At 52.3% G+C, this 19,239-nt stretch overlaps 1 protein-coding gene across 5 annotated transcripts in view; it reads left to right on the top strand.

The window, feature by feature from the left end:
• Positions 1-19,239, top strand: part of ACOT11 (acyl-CoA thioesterase 11) — a 73,698-nt gene that overhangs the window by 47,534 nt on the left and 6,925 nt on the right. For 4 of the 5 annotated variants that reach the window (XM_041771999.1, XM_041772000.1, XM_041771996.1 and 1 more), the window contains exons 2-9: positions 7,569-7,779; positions 8,773-8,842; positions 11,567-11,627; positions 12,695-12,793; positions 13,255-13,390; positions 15,399-15,555; positions 16,743-16,862; positions 18,597-18,741. In XM_041771999.1, coding sequence (XP_041627933.1) covers positions 7,641-7,779; positions 8,773-8,842; positions 11,567-11,627; positions 12,695-12,793; positions 13,255-13,390; positions 15,399-15,555; positions 16,743-16,862; positions 18,597-18,741 — 927 coding nt within the window. In that variant the 5' untranslated portion in view covers positions 7,569-7,640. Of the gene's footprint in view, positions 1-7,272; positions 7,297-7,568; positions 7,780-8,772; positions 8,843-11,566; positions 11,628-12,694; positions 12,794-13,254; positions 13,391-15,398; positions 15,556-16,742; positions 16,863-18,596; positions 18,742-19,239 lie in introns of those variants that run through there. The other variant, XM_041771998.1, reaches the window with a different exon arrangement.

Below are 19,239 nucleotides of genomic sequence, written 5' to 3'. Positions count from 1 at the left end.
CTTGTGTCTCTCATGAATAAATAAATAAGATATTTTAAAAAGGAATTAAAAACAATTAAAGTGAAATATATAATTCACGATTTTCTTTTTTTTTTTCTTTCTTTCTTTCTTTCTTTCTTTCTTTCTTTCTTTCTTCTGATTTTATTTATTTGAGAGAGAGAGAGCATGAGCAGGAAGGAGAGGGAGAAGCAAACTCTCCATGAGCATTGAGCCTGATGGGGGGCCCGATCCCAGGACCCCAGGATCATGACCTGAGCCGAAGACAGACGCTTAACTGACTGAGCTACCCAGGTGCCCCTAATTCACCATTTTCAAGTGTATAGTATAATGGAACTTCTGAACTATGTTCACGTTAGGCAACCACCATCTCTGTTTGGCTCTGAAACATTTTCATCACTTTAAAGTAAAGCCCCTTAACCCATTACAAAGGTCGTCTCCTTTCCTCCCCTTCCCAGCCTCTGGCAACCACCAGTCGGCTTTCTGTCTCTACAGGTTTATCTGCACTGGAGATCTTACAGAAATGGAACCACAATATGTGACCTTTTGTGTCTGGTTTATTTCCCTCAGCATGATGTTTTTGAAATGCCTCCGTGTTTTACGTATGGCGGCTTCATTTCTTCTTATGTCTGACTAACGTTCCATTGTATATGTATATACCACAGTTTGTCTATCCATTTATTCATCATTGGACGTGGACTGTTTCCACCTTCTGGCTATTGTGAATAGTGTGGCTATGAACGTGGGTGTGTGTACATTTGTTTGAGTCCTTGTTTTCAGTTCCTTTGGGTCTATACCTAGGAATGGAGTTGCAAAGTCATATGGTGTTTCTATGCTCGGCTTTTTGAGGACTGCCAAACTGTTTTCTATCGTGGCTCCAACATTTTCTCTTCTCCCCAGCATGATAACAACAATTGTTACCGTGCGTGATTTTGCTTGTAGCCATTCTAGTGGGTTCACAGTCTTTTATAATCCTCACTGTAAGCTCAGATTCTTTTATTATCTCCATTAGACAGATGAGGAAACTGAGTCATGGAGAGGTAAAATAACTTGACCAAAGTATTCTGGGGAGGATGAGCTGATAAAAGTTCCATTTATGTTCAGTTTTACAGGAAGACACCAAACTGAAAATGGCTCATGAGGCTGTTCATCCAAAGGAGGGATGGGGCTACTCTAAGGAAAGCTTGTCCTTACCTCAGGGTTTCCATTATGCTCATACCCCTCCTCCCTGCCTCATCAGATTGGGGACATAGGGTAGAATTAGAAGGCTGAAGGCCCTTCCATCCCCCTCTTCCATACTGAGAAAGCATAAGAGCTGGCTGTCAGAAGAAGGAGGAAGCCCAGTGCGTGATTAGCCCACCCCAGACTGTGGGCTCTGGACTGAGACTCAGGGTTGTGGCCTCTGTTCTCCTTGGTCACTGATGGGCTGTGCAGTTTGGAAGTCATTTACTTCTTCTCTCTGAGTCTTAGACTGGAAGAATTTTTTTCCATCTTCCCCATCACCAAGGCCCAGGAAAGTACTGTAGAGATGTACATGTGCACTTTGGCTGGTGGGTCTGGGATTGTCTTAAAAGTCTACCTTGCTGCTCACAAGCAAAGTATCTGAGTTTGCTCATCAGTAAAATGGGTAGAATAACAATGCCTCACAGGGTAGATGTAAAAATTACGAGATGATACATATGAAATTTCCTAGCGTAGAACTTGATACGTAGCAGGTGTTCAATAAATGTTAACTAAGTGAATGGCATATAAGAAGTGCTTACTACAAAACACTGGTTTAATTTTCTACCTGTCCCACCCCATAATCTTGAAAAATGTCAAGTGCCAACACAGCCTATAGCCAGAAGTAAAATGAAGATGTTTGTAGAGGTCATTGGGGACCATTATTTATCCTATAGAATGAAAATATGATCCGATGTTATATGATGATCAGAAACCTATGGAACAGGGCACCTGGGTGGCTCAGTTGGTTAATGTCTGCTTTGGCTCTGGTCATGAACACAGGGTCCTGGGATGGAGCCCCACTCAGTGGGGAGCCTGCTTCTCCCTCTGTTTCTTGTTCTGCCTCTCTCCCCTACCTCGTGCTTGCTCTCTTTCTGTCAAATAAAGAAAGAAATGAAATCTTTTTAAAAATTAAAAAAAAAAAAAAAACTTATGGAACAGCCCATTGGTGTCCTCCCAGCCCTTAGGCTAGCTTCGTGGATGAGAACTCTCTCTTTATCTATGCATTTGGGACCCACTGCTACCCCCTTTCGCCTCTTTTTGTCTGCTGGGAACCCCAAGGCAAAATGCGAGTCTCTGTGGCAGCATTTTTGTGCAACTAGATTCCTAACATAATCCTCTCTTCCCTTATTCAGTTCCTTAGCTTTGTTTGCATTTTGGCTCTGGGTGCATGTGGGGTCTGTGTGCTGTGTCTGTGCAGGCTGCTGCAGAGCCTTTTTTGGGAAGGAGGTAGGGAATAGGCCTGAAGGGGAATTTAGGATGTTGACAAATGCTCCTGCTTTGCTGTTGGGGAAACTGCCAGGAGGACACCCTGGTTTCTCTGAGAGGCTGGATCTCCCTTTGTGGGGACAAGCTGTCTCGTTTGTATAGCTTCTTTCACTGCTCAGAGTGACCTGGCTCAGACAATCAGGCCTCTCATGGGGCCTGGCCAGTGGCACTTAAGGGTAGGCCAGATCTGCTTCTCCCTGCCCCCTCAGGACCTGCCTTACCCACCCCTCAGGAAGTGGGGAACGAGGAATGTGGGCTTTGCAGTCTCCTACCCAGGCTGGAATTTCTGTCCCACTGTCACTGGCTTCTTGAATTCTCACAGCAGCTCTCGGAGGGGCTAACACGCCGTCTCACAGGGTTGCCGTGAGGTTTTGGTGAACTCAGTTGAGAAAGTACTATTCAGAAGCTCAGTGTGAACGATGTCTGAGTCTCTCCTGGCTATTTTTCTGTAGAAAGACCAAACTCAGCTTTATAATGCTAACAGTAAGTGCTCCACGAATGTTGGCCATATGGTGGATGTGTACTAGGAGCCTCAAATACTCAATCTCGTTTAATTTCATCCCATGATGATACTTAGAGGTAGGTTTTATAATCCCATTCTTACAGATGAGGAAACTGAGGCCCCCAGAGTTTGAGCCGCTTGTCCAAGGTCACACAAATTAGTTGTAAAACTGGACTTGAACCCAGGCCAGGCCAAGCCCTAAGGCTGTGTAGAGACAGCTTCAGTCATGTCATGGTGGGTCAATTGAGAGGTCACCGCAAGCCTGCTCCTCTCTTCCAGGACAGGTGGGTCTCTCTGTTCCAGGCCCATTGTTCCAGATGGTTCCTGAAGGCACTGAGGTCTCTTTGCTGGCTGGTCTCAGTTTCCTGGCTCCTCACTATAGGCCACAGGCTTATATGGTTCCTGGAGACTTCTGGGCCCTCTCCCTCTGACTCCACCTAGCACTTTCCCACCTGCTTCCTTTGGCCCCGAGGGTCGCATCACCCAAGACATTGTCATTCCCTAGCCTTTCCTCCTGTTCTTCATGTCCTTCCTGTCCCTTAAACCATCCTTGTCATCAAGCCTAAGCTCTAGGGCCACCCCATCTCTCATGCTTTCCTTCCTTTTCTTCTTTCATAGGTGTTTATTTGGCACCTGCTCTGTGGCAAGCCTAAGTCTGTCCCTGTCCCGTGAGAATGGCAATGTGATGGGGGAGGTGGCTCACAAAACAGTGACCACATAGCGTGGTCAGGGCTGTGATAGAGACAGATGAGGCTGTGGGGCCAGGGAGGCCCTAACTCTCTCTGGGGAAGAAGGAGGAGGAAGGGCTCACCTGGCACATGGAGCAGATAAAGGGATCTTAGGCAGAAGCAGCACCCACATCGCGGGGGGATGGAGCTGGTTGAGAGTAGTGCTCTGAGGGATGGCATATGGTCTAGAGCTTGGGAGAGCAGCTGTGGGAGCCACAGAGTGGGGACTCGATCAATCCTGACAGTAGGGAGTCTTGAGCAGGGGAGGTGTCTGGTCAGGCTTGCTCTTCAGAAAGGTCTATGTGGTCCTCAGGTCAGAATGAAGCCCCACAGTGGGGGGAGTTATAAAGACTAGACCTCTTGTCCCTGCAAGACAGGCTACTGAAAGTGATGGTTACTGTGTTGGTGGTTTTGCTGTTGGGAAAGATGCCTCTGGAAATTGTGGAGGCTAGAAGAAGGTGGAGAGACTGGGGGCCTGTGGACAGGCTGTGGAAACAGTTTAGTGAGCTAGCAGTGCCTAACGGGGTGCTGAGTTGTCAGGGTAAAAGGGACACTGAGGGTTTAGGGAGGGTGGGTCACTGGGACAAGAGGCAATCCAAGGTTAAGTTTGTTCATGTGGGGCTGTTGTCACATCATGTAGAAGGAGCCCTGGCTCAGGACAGTTCATCCTGGCACCTCAGCTATGACCCAGGACTGTGCGTCAACCTCCCTAACTATGAAGGATTGGATGAAGTGGCCTCTCCTTCTGTGACCCGGCAGGTCTGTGACATGGCCGTGGCCCAGGAGGAGGGACACAGAGCCCGTGGAATAGCCAGCTGAGTCCTAGTCTGGATGACCAAATCTGGCCAGGTCTGCTGTGGTCTGGGGCCAGTGCAGGCACATCTACCATCTGAGATGACACGTCTCTGACCCCCAGATGCCCTCCCCAGCTTCATAGTAGGCTCTGCCCTCCCTGTCAGCTGTCTTGGCTCAGCCTGGCCCAGCCGCTCCAGGCCCTGACTTCATCCAGGGCCTCTGCTCTCCCCGTGACTGGCCGTGGGAGGAGTGGCCTGGCTCTGGGGCCCCATTGGCCAAACTTTGTCTGGGCTGCTCACGCCCCTGTCTCCCAGGCTGGCTGCCTGCCCACCTTGGGATGGGAGGAGGGCCAGCCTGGCCTTCCATGACGTGAGCAGATTGCCATGGAGCCAAGGAAAGAGTTGGAGTCTGAGAGGCTGTGCCTGGGGCCCCTGGTGCTGCCCTGTCCCCTCTGCTTGTGCTCTAGCCCAGGGGCTCTGTGCCCCTCTCTTTGATGAGAGTAGAGGATGGCCACAGGGAGTCTCATTCCTCAGTTCCCTTGGGCGCTCAGCCCTGCTCAGAGAAGCACAATATTTCCTGTCTGACAAGGTGACAGGACTCCTCAGCTTTCTCAGCAGACATGTCAGCTAGGCATGCAAGCACCCTGCAGGGGCAGAGTCCAGAATCCTGAAACCAGGACCAGGGGTGCCTTAATGATCGGCAATCTCCCTCTGCACCTGCTTGCCCAGTGAGTGACACCTGAGCTTCAGGAGAGGCGGGGACTTGCTCAGAATCGCATAGCACTAGAGGGACAAGGCTAGGATTTGAACTCAGGTCTGTCTCTGTTTGTCCCTCCACAAACCTTTGATGTGGTGCTACTGTGTGCCAGGCCCTTCTAAGCATGAGTACTAGAGTAGGAGCTTCTTAGAAGGAATGAACCAATTTATCTTTCTTCTTTCAATATTTGGTCCAGGGCACAGAGGAAGTGCTCAGTGAACGAACGAATGAATGAATGCATGCATGAATGAATGAACAAGGCAAAGATCTTGTCTTTTCTAGGCCTACAGAGTTCAATGGGACGGTAGGGACTCCTTTTCATAGAACAGAAAATAGGAGGCTGGTGAGAGTGGAACTGACAGGTCAGAAGCAGAGGGAGCACTGAGACTCAGATGTCCCAGCTGCTGGTCTAGAGCTTTTTCCATCCTCACTTTCCTCATCTGTGAAATGGGGTTGACAGTCCTCACCCTCTGCCTTCCTTGTGAAGAGGTAGATGTGGAAATCGGTTTATAAAGCAGGGATGTTGTGTGTAGGGCTTCCCTGTGTGCATGCCTGGAACTGCCTGGAAATCCCATATGGTCTGCTGTCTTTCTTTTGACCACTTACCCTTTGCATCTGGCCTCCCCCATTTCCCTAGCTTGCTCTACGGCTTTCTGGAATGTTCTGCCCAGGACTCCGGGCTGTGGGATGGGTTTGGGAAGGGTATGGATGACTGGAGTCTGCCTGCCTCCTCCCCCTACCATCTCCCACACCCAGAAAGGCAGCCCCACTTCCACATCTACACAGGCCCCCAATGTACAACAGGCCAGAAATGCCTTGGCAGTGGTTACCATGGTGACGTGTCCTGCTGTTTGGACCACGGCGGCCTGCCAGATACCTGCAGGAGCCTGCAAGCCTGGCACCCTGCGGCCTTCTCCCAGGCTGAGCACTCCTGGGGCTGCCCTCCTTTCTCTCCTTCATGCCAAGCACTGTAGCTCACACTGAGGGGCTCTCTGGGGACCCGTAAGCTATTCTGGGTCAGACAGGCCTGGTTTGAATCCCAGTTCTGCCACCCGGGGCGGCAGGGGTGGGGGGGTAGGGGTGGGTCAGGGACCTTGAACAAGTCGCTTTGGTGTGTTTTGAATTTATTGAATTGGCTATGGGAGCCTCATCGGGGAAATGATCCAAGGAGTACAGATCCCAGCACAAGAGCCATCCTTGTCCCCGTCTGCAACTGTGGCAGGGTCAGTGTTGGGTTGTGGCACTGGTTGCTTGCTGCTGAGTCCAGGCCCAGCCCCAGGTGTAGACAGTGTAGTGTGGTGGGTAGGACCTCAGACTTTGTAGCCAGACCTTGAGTCACAGCTGTGTTTTGCCACTTCCTGGAGCCTCACCTGTAGAAGGAGGGTAACAAGGAACCCACCCCAGGGGTTCGTGTGCAAAGTTCTTAGAAGACTGTTTGATGCTTGATAAGTGTTATATAAATGTTGGCAGTGACTGTTATCACTGCAAGTGCACCGGCCACGAGAATTGGAACTCGTGTCATTTTTCTCACACAGGCAAGTGTACTCAGTTCTCATTCATAGCCTGTTAGGGAGAGCGGGCTAGAGAGGCAGGAGGCCCCCTTCCCCATCCCACCCTGTCCAAGGTACTGCCAGGTTCTCCCCACCCCTCTGCCTGGGGACAGACAAGCTAGGCCCTGAGCAGAAACTCCACCTCTGATTCATAAGCTTGAGGATTTTCTCTGCTGCTTCTCCAGCTGGCAGCTGCTGTGGGCCTGGCCTGGATCAGACAGCTGGTCTGTCAAGGCCCAGAGCCCTTCCAGTCAGTAAAGCCAAGTGCTAAGGACAGATGAACACCCAACGGAGGTGCTGCCTCCGAGGTCATCTGAAGAATGATGGAGCCCGAGCAAAGGCCTGTGGGGGGGGGGGGGGCAGCGGAAATAGGAGCTGCTTCTTGGAACACTTTATTGGGAACAAATCCCCAGACTTGACTGCTAGAGGGCTCACCAGGCCTCCCTGCATAGAGAGGGGGAATCTTTCCAGAATGAAGGTCAGCCTGAGGCAAAACTGTAACGAGCTGGCCCACGAGCTGGAGGGAGGGCTGAATTTCCCTCCCCCTCCCTCAGGTCCACGGTTCTGCTAACGTGGAGTCGGTGGCCAAAAGGAAACTGGGTGGAAGTGGCATCCGGGGAGCCCCCCTGGGGTCTGAGAGCCCAGGCTGGAGGTGACGGCCACTCTTGGAGTTGGGGTCTGGTGGGAGGTGGCCCTGGGGCGCTCTCCGCTCTCCCTGAGGCACTCAGGTCTGTCCCCACCTTTCGCCAGGGCATCGCCTCTGTGTTCTCAAGCCGCACGTCCCGGAAGTCAGCCTCCCGTGCAGAGAAAGACAGCGGTGCCATGGCAGACGGCGAGGGCTACCGGAACCCCACGGAGGTGCAGATGAGCCAGCTGGTGCTGCCCTGCCACACCAACCAGCGTGGCGAGCTGAGCGTCGGGCAGCTGCTCAAGTGGATCGACACCACGGCCTGCCTGTCCGGTGAGCCTACGCCTGGCACAGCAGTCCTGCCACCGGAGGCCCACCGCTCGGAGGAGAGGCCTTGGTTATCAGAGGTGGCCACCGTGGTTCCCCCACGGCCCCCAGCACCGCACTCATCCCGTTCCCCACTCATGTTGTTCCACTGGCCTGAAATGTCCCTTACCACGTCTTCCCACTCAGCTCGGGCCACCCTCTCTCCCCTGCACTCCACAGCTCCGGGGGCTGGCCTGCAGCCTTCAGCCCCTGCACCAACACCCTGCCACCTCGGGTGTGGCGGCTCCACGCTGGCCTGGGAGTGCTGTGAGCCGGGGCCCGGGCTGCCTGCCGATCTTATGATCTTATCGAGTGGAGCTGAATGGAGCTCCTTTCGATCCTTGGGGAGCCTGGGTATTCCCCGACCCACAGGGACCCCATAGTCCAGTGGGGTGACCCGTCTGTTCCCTGCTGCTGCCCAGCACGGCTCAACGGGGGCTGGGCCAGAGGCAGAATCAGTCAGGTCTGTGGGAGAACAGAGCAGGGGCTCTGACCCAGCCCTGGGTGGGGAGGGATTCCAGAAGGAGGGATTCCAGAAGGAGGGATTCCAGAAGGGTCAGAGTGACTCAGGCAAGGAAACAGAGGTGGGGGAAGCCGACAGCAGAGGCATGACGCCTGGGAGAGCTGGGAAGTACACTAGCCCATGTGATCATTTAGTCATCTAACAGCCGCTCATTGGGGGTGTACCGTGCACCAGGCACCATTCCCCGGATGGCAACACTGCCGTCCGACAGGCAAACCCTTCACCCTCAAGTGGCTTGCAATCCCCCAGGAAAGAGAGATGCCACACAGACAAAACTCAGATAAAGAAACGGGGTCAGGGGGTAGTCATCGAGGTAAGATAAGGGAGGGTAGGGGTGTCGGCCAGGAGCAGTGGCCTTAGCTCAGGCCCCCTGATGTTGGCTCAGAGGTCTGGTGCCATGGGGACGCTGCTAACACGCGGCTTTCTTCCGACACCAGCTGAGAGGCACGCTGGCTGCCCCTGCGTCACTGCCTCCATGGACGACATCTATTTTGAGCACACCATTAGGTAAGTGGCTCCTCCTGTGTCTCGGTCCCCCTGAGCTGCCCACCACAAAGCCAGGGCCCCTCCCCCATCTCCCCACCTGGTGGGCCCGGGAGCTGCCTGGAGTCCTGGACAGATGCTCAACCACTGCAGGTGCCCCAGCAGAACTCCTTTTTATTACTTTTTTTTGTAAAGATTTTTATTTTTTTATTCATGAGAAATATACAGAGAAAGAGAGAGAGAGAGAAAGAGGCAGAGACATAGGCAGAGAGAGAAGCAGGCTCCATGCAGGGAGCTGATGTGGGACTTGATCCCGGAACTCCAGGATCACGCCCTGAGCTGAAGGCAGACACTCAACCACTGAGCCACCCAGGCATCCCATAGAACTCCTTTTAAACATAACCTCAACATCATTACTACACCTACACAAAATTAACAATAATTTCTCACTAATATCAAATATCCAGTCTGCTTTCAGGGGCTCACTCTGTCTCCTGATTTTGTTTTTATTTTGTTTTGCTTTACAATTATTTTTGTTGTTCAAGAGGCAAATAAGGTTGCAGTTGGTTGCTATGTCTCTTAAGTCTTTTTTATATATGGGTGCTACACCTCCCCCCAGCACCCTGTTTCCTCACCATTTCTCTCCCTTTCTTCCTCAAAATTTATTTGTGGAGGAAACCTGGTCATTTCCCTTATTGAGTTCTCCATCATCTGGGTTTTTCTGTTAGCATCACTGTGGTGCCATTTAACATGCTCTTCTGTCCCCTGACAGTAAACTGGTTGTGGGGAAGGGTTTGTTTGTGGGAGCTGCCTCTCTTTGATGCGAGGAAGACCTGGAGGGGGTGTAGGGGAGCCAGAGGTTTGAGGGGGCCACTGAGGAGGCTGGGCCGTGACTCTGGGGAAGGAGTTGGTTTTGGCTTGAGGTGAGTGGATGGAAGAGAATCAGGAGGAGAGGAGAAGCTCAGGAGTCCAAATGAGTGTCTGCTTGACTTTGGGGGAAGCCAATGAGGAGGAGATGGGGAGCACGAGGAAGGTGGGAGAGCAGGAGGATGAAGAGGGAGAAGAGGAAGAGGAAGAGGGGAGGAGGAAGAGACACAAATCTCTTTTTTTTTTTAGTACCATAGAAAATAGTTTGTTGTTTTTATTTTAGGGATCATGGAAATCCTCTCCTAATTTCTTATCATGAAAACTTTCAGAATTATAGAGACATTGAATAGTGCAATGGTCACTACCAGTGAGATTCAAGAGTTAATGTTTCTTGCTAAATATGCTTAATCTATATATGGATAAATAAATACACATACTTCTCTCTCTCTCTCTCTCTCTCTCTTTTCTCAACCATTTGAAAGTAAGTTGCAGGCACCATGATACTTCATCCCTCCACATGTCAGCATGCATCTCCTAGAAGTGGCAGTCCCGGCCGTGCCTATTAGGACTGTGAACAGAATAAACAGAAGCGGACAGGTCCTTGGCAAACGTGAGCTCCTGTTGTTTATGGAGCTCCTGCAGTGGGGCCGGGCCTGGCACTGACTCTGGCACATCTCCTCTCGCTTGACACTCAGTAGTTGTGCTTCTCTGTACCTGACAGACAAGGAAATAGGCTCAGAGAGGCAAAGTGACTTGTCCAATGTCATGCAACTCAGTAGTGTGACAGTCATGCTAGAGCATGATTGGAACCCAGGCCTATGTGGCTCTTCTCACCGTGTCTGCTGTCACCCTTTGACAGGCAGGCAGGGCCCTTGGAAGGGACCCCTCCTAGCTCTGGGGAAGAAGAAATGAGCACTGTGCTTTCTAGGTTTGTGATCCAAGGCACAGAGAGATGAAAGGACTTGCTCAGGGTTGCCGCGGCCCCTGTCTGGGGCCTCCTCATAGTCTATCATCTGGTCGCCCTCTGCTGCTTCCAGTTACGTGCAGAGCAGGTGAGGTGGCTCCTCTAGGGACTCTGATTGTTTACGTGGACACAGGAATTATTCCAGAGGGACAGGCTGCAGCTGGACAGAGTAGGGCCAGTGTAGTCAACAGAACAATCTAGAACCCTGGCTCTATTACTTTTTAGCTGGGTGACCTTGGGCAAATGGCTCACCCTTTCTGATGTTCAATCCCCCTAAACCTACCTGTCAAGCTTATTGGAGGCTCCAATGAGGTAATGCATGGTGCTAGGCACAGAGTAGGCATTCTTTAAATGTGTCTGTTCTCCTTCCCACCCTCTGTGTATAGTCCCTTGCACTTAGTAGGCCTTCAGCAGATGTGGGATGCATTAATTCAGTAGGCCACTATTTATGGAGGACCTACCCCATGCTGGGTGCTAGGCCTTGTAGGGTCAATGGAGAGCAAAACAGATGTGATGCTGACCCCAGTGGAGCTTAGGAATTGTGGGGGAGACGGAGGCCCTAGGCCTGTCTGTTGGGAGGGTGAATCTTATTGAGGGACAGAGGGGCAGGGAAGGTTCCCCAAGGAGGGGACCGTGAGCCACAAACAGAGAGAAGCTTGAGCACTCACCAGGCAGGGGGAGATGAATGAAATTATGCCTCTTCTCTCAGTCTCCACTTCCCCCCCGTAAAAGGGGGTGCTAAGGCTGTCTTGCCAGCTTGCTTTGGGGACTCAGTGACATTGCCAACGTGAATAAGGTCTGCAAGCCATGACATTGCCCTGCCACATCCCCTCAGCAGAAGCCCTGCAAGTATTTGGGGCCCCTCTTCCTTTCCTTTATCCCCCTGGAAGGCCCACTTCCTGCTTTTCTCTCCCCAGCATCGGACAGGTGGTGAATATCAAGGCCAAGGTGAACCGGGCCTTCAACTCCAGCATGGAGGTGTGTGGGGTGGTTGCTGCCTGGGGTGGGTAGGTGGGTGGCTGGGTTTTCCTCCCCTCACTTCCCTTCTCAGCCCCCAGTCTGGGCACACTCACACTCACAGGGCCCTGGTTGAGGCAGCAGAATTCTGGAACGGCTGGCAGGGCTGAGAGGATCCTCAGGATGTTCCTGTTCAATACCCCATAACACAGAAGGGAACACTCATGGCCAGGGATGGGAAGAGACTTGCCTCAGGTGACCAAGTCACATAGATTCCAACCTGAGATTTGACTTTCAGCCTCCTGGGTCTTCACACCTAACCTCAGACCCTCTTTGGCAGCCAGGTGGTGGCGGAAAGTGGTGAAGACAGCCGCCGGGCCTGACCCTGGAGGCAGCAGGGCTGGCGCAGGGAGACCCCTGGACTTCAGCCCATTATTAGCTCACCTCCCACAGCCTCTGTCTCTCCATCTGTGAAATGGGAGCATGATTCCTCTGCTGCAGGGTTCTTAGGTGAGCTCTGTGAGCTCTGGGGGTGGGTGGATGGAGGGACTGTTTCCCACCTGTGGACGCCAGGCCCAGGCAGCTTCCCCTAGCTGGGCCACTGAGGCTGGGAAGGCAGAATCCTGACTGCCTCTGGGGACCCTCAGACCACCCTCCAGGTGCCTGTCTTTTCAATCTAGCTAACATTTTACTTTCTTTAAGTCGTTTCCTAGACACAGTCTCATTTTCATTCTCTCTGTAACTCTGACGGTAGGTATGCTCACTCTCTTTTCATTCATTCATTCATTCATTCATTCATTCATTTAGCATGGGGCTTGAACTCACGACCCTGAGATTAAGAGTTGCATGCTCTACCAACTGAACTAGCCAGACACCTGTGCTCACTCCCATTTCATAGATGAGGAAGCCAAGAACCAGAGAAGGGAAGTAACTTGCCCAAGGCTGTCCAGGGATCTATCCCAGGTTTCTGGCCTCCGAGACTCTGGGTGATACAGAAATACAAGGCCTGGCCTGGGGTGGGCCTTCCTGTCTCATAGGCTGGAGGTCCATTTTCCTCCTCACTCCTCCCACCTTTTCTTCCTCTCTAGGTGGGCATCCAGGTGACCTCTGAAGACCTGTGCTCTGAGAAGCAGTGGAATGTGTGCAAGGCCTTGGCCACCTTTGTGGCCCACCGGGAGCTCTCCAAGGTAGGAGTGACACCTGGCTGCTCCCTGTTGCTGGGCCACCCTGGTGCCTGTCATGGTAGGCTGGGACCAGGGCGGTGAGCTGGGGTTGGTGGAGGGGTGAAATGGGGTTCAGGGAGTTTACAGCCCTCAAAGAAGCTCCCCTCAACTGTGGTCAGACCCTAGGCACCCTCTCTCTGTTTCTCCCCCACCTCTCCCTGTGCATCTCACATGAGGAATCTTCAGGTCTCATCATTCCCTTACATGTCCCGTAGACCACCCCCACCCTAACCTTGTGCCTTTGCCCAAGAAAGGGGCCTGGGGACATTTGGAGGGTTATATATCAGTCAACATGGAGATGGGAAGATGGGGACGAGACTTGTAACCATCCAGCAGCAGCCCCAGGTATGCCATGAGGCTGGGGGCACAGGCCTTCCTGCTTTCAGGAGACCCGTCCTCAGCATCCCCACCTACCCTGCCCACAGGTGAAGCTGAAGCAGATCACACCACGGACGGAGGAGGAGAAGACCGAGCATAGCGTGGCGGCTGAGCGCCGGCGTATGCGGCTGGTCTATGCAGACACCATCAAGGACCTCCTGGCCAACTGCGCCATTCAGGGTGGTGAGTGGCCGTGGGTGGGGAGGGCAGCTGGCACCCTGCATGCCCCCCTTTGTCCTAGGCCCCACTGGGCAGAGGGAAGAAGGGAGTCTCCTTGGTACATGCACTTACTGATCTGATGGCCCTCTTGCCTCAAGGTCTCTTTCAGGGAAAGACATGTTGGGCCCCTTGCTCAGCTCCCAGGAGCTGTGAAAATGGAATTAGGACATGAGGAAAGCCCTTTCTTGTCCACAAAACCTACCTGGGTCTCTAGGATTCAGGGTATTTGGGAAGGTACTATTGAGCATGGCTTTGAGGACTTTTTTTTTTTTTAAGGTTATTTGTTTATTCATGAGAGACACACAGACAGAGGCAGAGACATAGACAGAGGGAGAAGCAGGCTCTTATGGGGAGCCCAATGTGTGACTCCATCCTGGAACTCTGGTATCAGGCCTGAGTCGAAGGTAAAGGCTCAACCCACCCAGGTGTCCTGAGGACTGTAGGATTTTTTAAAAGGCACATACATATATAAGCACATATATGTATATAGATAGATAGATAGATGGATACACACACACATAAATAATATAGATGTAGATATACTATAGAATAAAAAGCAAGACTCTCTCCTATCCAGAATCCAGGCCCCCTCCAGTTACTCATTTTGAGGCACCTTTCCAGAAGATTCCTTGCATATTTAAGCATACTGTGTATTATTTAGCTCTCTCTTTTTACCCAAGAGCAACATACAGTATATACTGCTCTGTATCTTCTTTCCCCTTAAAGAAGAGAGATTGTTCATCTTGGAGATTGTTGTATAGCAGCACACAAAGATCTCTTGTGCACTGGCAGGATTTTGAGAGATGGAGAGATAAGGAAAGGCTTTCCTGACAGAGAACACAGGCTGGGCAAAGGCCCAAAGGGGTAACCTTGGATTCACTCACCAATCTCCAGAGCAGTAAGATGTGTCTTCCTTGAGCCCCAGAGGAGGCAATTATAGGACAATTCAAATGTGGTTCAGCTGCCCAGAGTGGGAAAGAGTGAGGGGAAGCCGCTGGCCCCAGTAAAGCAGTGAAAGGGTCTCCCAGGTCCGTGTGCCTTATGTATGCGGGCTCTGGGGGTGTGGCTGGGGACACCTGGCTCTTCCTACTGTCCTTGAGATGCCCTGGAGCCATCCGTCCACTGCAGCCCTCCTGAATCCCTCTTGTCCTTATATATAGCCCTCCTACCCAAGTCCAAATGCCTTAGTGAGGCATCTGGGCCCCTGGCTGCTCACTTAGCTTCACCCAGTGCTGTCCTTTGACTTGCCCTCAGCTCTAACTAAGCCAAGGCCTGATTGCTACCTGTGACAGTCCTACCTGCCTGTCTCCAGATCTTAGCTCAGCACCCCCCACCTCCAGCTGTCTGTGGCACCTCCAAGCAGCCTGCAAGCCAGTGGGAGGCCACCTTTTTGATGGATCCTCCCTGATGAGGTCTCTGTCACTGGTGGAGGGGAGATGCATGGCACCTCCTTGGGTCAGGGTCAGCAGTTGTTCCTCTGACCCCTAAAGCCCTGCCCACTCTTGGACCTCTCCTACTGAGGGCTCTGATTTCCCCTGAGTGACAGGGCCCGTCTTGTCAGAGAGAGGGGAGAACTATCCTGAGAGTCTCTGTCTCCTGAGTTTGGTGCCAAGTGCTCTAGAATCATGATCACACTTCATCTTCACCATCCTCCTGGGTTGGGTCTGACGTCCACCCTATACCAGTGAGGAAATGGAGGGTCAGAGAGGTCCCTGACTGTCCTGAGTCGTTCAACCTGTGTTCAGACCCACCACAAGAGAGTGTCCCACCCACCGCCCTGTGACAACCTGACCTCCGTCCTCCCGAGTCCTGCTCCTCATCCAGGGACGGCACTCTCAGTGCTGAGTCTATACAAGCATCCGGGTGACTGATCACGCTAGTGGTGGGGGCCCCTGGGTTTGCCCCTTGGGAGGGTCTGTCTTTGGGAGCTTCTCCTCATCCCATTTTCCTCCCTCTTCCCTTGCCGGGTCAGATCTGGAGAACAGAGACTGCTGCTGCTTGGTGCCAGCTGAGAAGACCCGCGTGGAGAGTGTGGAGCTGGTCCTGCCCCCCCATGCCAATCACCAAGGCAATACCTTTGGGGGCCAGATCATGGCCTGGATGGAGAACGTGGCCACCATTGCAGCCAGGTGAGGGGAGAGTGCGCTGCCTCCGCTCCCCACCTTTCTCTCCCTCCTTCCTTTGGCTGGCTTCCTCTAGGGGAGAAACCCCAGCTTGGTGTTGGCATTCAAGGCTTCAGGAGCTTGGCTGTTCTGTTAGGGTAACCTGGAGCTTTCAGAAGCCAGAGAGGAGGGATTTTTCTGTAAGCTGGCCATTCCTTCCTTGACTTAGAAAGCCCTCCGCAGTCTTCATCACCTGCATGGGAAATGCCAAGCCCCTGGCCCCGTGCTAGGGCCTCCCCTTGACCTCACCCTGCCCGCTGTCTTCCTGTATCTTATGCTCCCAGCGAGTCAAGCCATTTGCTCTTCCCCATTCCCAACCCCTGTCTTTGCTCCTGCTCTAACCTCTCACTGTGCCACTTCTCCTTTTGGTCTGCTAAAGTCTACGAAGCCTCTCTAACTGTTCCCTTCTCCCTAGAGGTGAAAATAATTCCTTCCCTCTCCTATAATTGCTACACTTGTCTGTAGATTGTTTTTCTCTAAATATTAGGGTGTTTTTTTTCATAACTATGTTAACAGACGTTCACTGACTGACCCTAATACCTCGATGACTTTGTGTTTGCTGTTCCCTCTGCCAGGGGTGCCTTCCTCAACCCACGTCTTTCTATTACTCCTCAGCTCTAAAGAGCTTGGCTCAAGTGACCCCTCCCCTGAGTTCACCCTGGGGGACACAGTGCATAAGCAATGACATTTTGGGCAGCTCAGTCTCTGTGTGCCATAAGATCTCAGAGGGGGATCACAGCTCAGATAGTCAGGGAAGGCTTCCTGGAGAAGAGATCCTTAGCTGAGCCTTGAATGACAAGTAGCTTTGAGTGAGTGGAGGGCTTCTAGGTAGTAGAAGCAGCAGGTGCTGGGGTGTCAAGGTTGAGGGAAAATAGGGAAGGGATTTACCTCAAGCCCTGGGGTAAATCTGTGGCCTCAAGCTCAGCTGCCTGCTAGCCATGCATAGACCTGAGTGTTCTAAGATGTGAAATGGGACTGCTGTTCTGTTCCTCTGGGCAGAAGTGGGTCAGGTTGGGTGGGAGGGGGTGGGCCAGAGGACAGTGCATGTGGTTCTGGGCTGGGTCTATGGATGGGGTAGGGGCAGAAGCTGGCCCAAGCCTGTGGCTGAAGCACTGGGGCATTTGCCCTGTCTCCCCGACCCCGGCTTCTTCCAGCCGGCTGTGCCGTGCCCACCCTACGCTGAAGGCCATTGAGATGTTCCACTTCCGGGGCCCTTCGCAGGTGGGGGACCGCCTGGTGCTCAAGGCCATCGTCAACAACGCCTTCAAGCATAGGTAAGGGGTGGGACCAGGGCCCCCTGGAGTTGAGAGCTTTTCCTGACCCAAGAAGGGGCCCTTTCCCCTGCAGATGAGCCCTGTGAGGTCTAAACCCTGCCCAGCTGCCTGGCCTCTTCACCATGACCAAGGTGTAGCTCTGCTGTTCTCTCCTCTGGGCTCCCCTGTCCTGCGGCCCCTGCGGCCTCAGATCAGCCCCATGCTCAATGTGTCTGCCTCTCTTCCTGGCTCCTGCCTCTGAGCCCACCACACTATACATGCTCAGATCATGGGGCCACCTCTTGCCAGTGTTCTGTCATATATCAAATCCTTTCCCACCTTTTCCCTAAAACAACCATTAGTTCCCAGAGGCCTTAATTTGGAATGAATCCTGATACATCCAAGGAGGCTTACTTTAAATATGTATCTTTGTTGGGGATTTCAAAGATCATAATTTAGTTGTTAAAAATGAGGGAGCCTGGCTCCCTGTGTTCGAGATCCGCTCTCCTTTACTGGCCATGAGGCAGTGAGCATGTGGCTTGAGGCAAGTTACTCAACATCTCTGAACTTCAGTTCTTTTTTAAAATAAGTGTTCTATCATCTATCTATCTATCTATCTATCTATCTATCATCTATTTTAGGGAGAGAGAGAGAGAGAGAGAGTCTAGGGGTGGGGATAGGGGGCTGGGGTGAGGTTGGGGGAGAGACCAGAGGCAGAGGGGGAGAAAGAATCACAAGCAGGCTCTGTGCTCAGCATGCAGCCCCACGTAGGGCTCTGTCTCACGACCCTGAGATCATGACCTGAGCCGAAATCAAGAGTCAGACACCTAACTGACTGAGCCACCAGGTGGCCCCCACTGAGCTTCGGTTCTTTTGCCCTCGCTATTACATCACAGTTGTCTTGAGCAGAATGCCAGAGAAAACGTTCAGTGAAGATGATTATTACTGTGCTCGTCATTACTCAGTATGTCCCTCACATATTCTGCTGCTATGTGGAGGGTGGGGCTTCAGAAAACCCTGAACTAAGGACCACAAGGCCCACCTTTCAGTCCAGCTTCCCTTCCTGGCTGTTGTGGGACCTTGGCCCAGTCACTGTCCCATTCTGGGTCTTGGTTCCTCCTCTGCATCATGTCCACATGCTTAGAGCTTCCTAAACTAGGGGACTGTGTTTTTATGATTAATGAAGATGGATATGCAGAAACAGCAGCAATTGAGCTTTATCAGGGGCATGGCTGTTAGAGCCCTTGTGAAGATGTGCGTGATGGACATTTTTTCCCAATTAGGCTCTGCATCCCCACTTTCTTGCTCACATCCTGCCATAATCCTTTGCAGTTCACATGTTGTATTATATATGTGTGTGTGTCTACATGTATATGTATATGCACATGTGCATAAATATTACATTATACCTTCTATGTACATATGCATGTATATGTGTATATATGTGTTTATTTATTGCCCCATCTCCCAGCTGTTAGCCCATGAGGGCATAGACCTAATCAGTTTATTCATTTCTGTGTCCCCAGTGACTAGCATAGGGCCAGGCATGTAGGAGCTGCCCATAAACATGGATGAAAGGGACCACCTGGGTTTCCTAGCAGAGGGATCCTGACCTGGGCTGCTCGGAGAGCTGCAGGAGTGTGCGTGTGTACACATGTGTGCATGCGTACATGTGTGTGTGTGTGTGCATGTTGGGGAGGGGCATGGGCTCAGCAAGGTCTGTCCAGCACGGAAGCAGCCGTCCCTCTCCTTCAGCATGGAGGTGGGTGTGTGCGTGGAGGCTTATCGCCAGGAGGCTGAGACCCATCGGCGGCACATCAACAGTGCCTTCATGACCTTCGTGGTCCTGGACGCGGACGACCAGCCTCGGACACTGCCCTGGATTCGGCCCCAGCCTGGGGTGAGTGGCACCCTGCATCCCCACCAGCTCCCCCACCCTCTCTGCCCAGGGGGATGGTGGGGTCTGCTAGCCCCTGACACATCTGGGGGGTGATGGGCTCAACTCTGCCCCTCTGCAAGAGCATGGCCAGCTCTGGCTGCCCTGTGATCCCCCCAGAGATGCCCTTTGTGCAAGGCAAGCACCTTGGTCTGCCTGAAAGAACTAGGACCTTGTGTATGGACCTTGGTCAGTTAGGTGTTTTTTTTTGTTTTTTAAATATTTTATTCATTCATTCATGAGAGACACACAGGGAGAGGCAGAGACATAGGCAGAGGGAGAAACAGGCTCCCCATGGGGAGCCCGATGTGGGACTCGATCCTAGGACCCCAGGATCATGACCTGAGTCAAAGGCTGACGCTCAACTACTGAGCCACTCAGGTGCCCCTCAGGTGTTAACAGGCATTCATGCACCTGCAGAGTTGGAAGAGCACTGGCTTTTGGGTCAGATGTGGGTTGGAA

The sequence above is a fragment of the Vulpes lagopus genome, chromosome 10, assembly GCF_018345385.1.
Source record: "Vulpes lagopus strain Blue_001 chromosome 10, ASM1834538v1, whole genome shotgun sequence".
Lineage (NCBI taxonomy): Eukaryota > Metazoa > Chordata > Mammalia > Carnivora > Canidae > Vulpes > Vulpes lagopus.
This window is presented reverse-complemented; position numbering and strand designations above follow the sequence as displayed.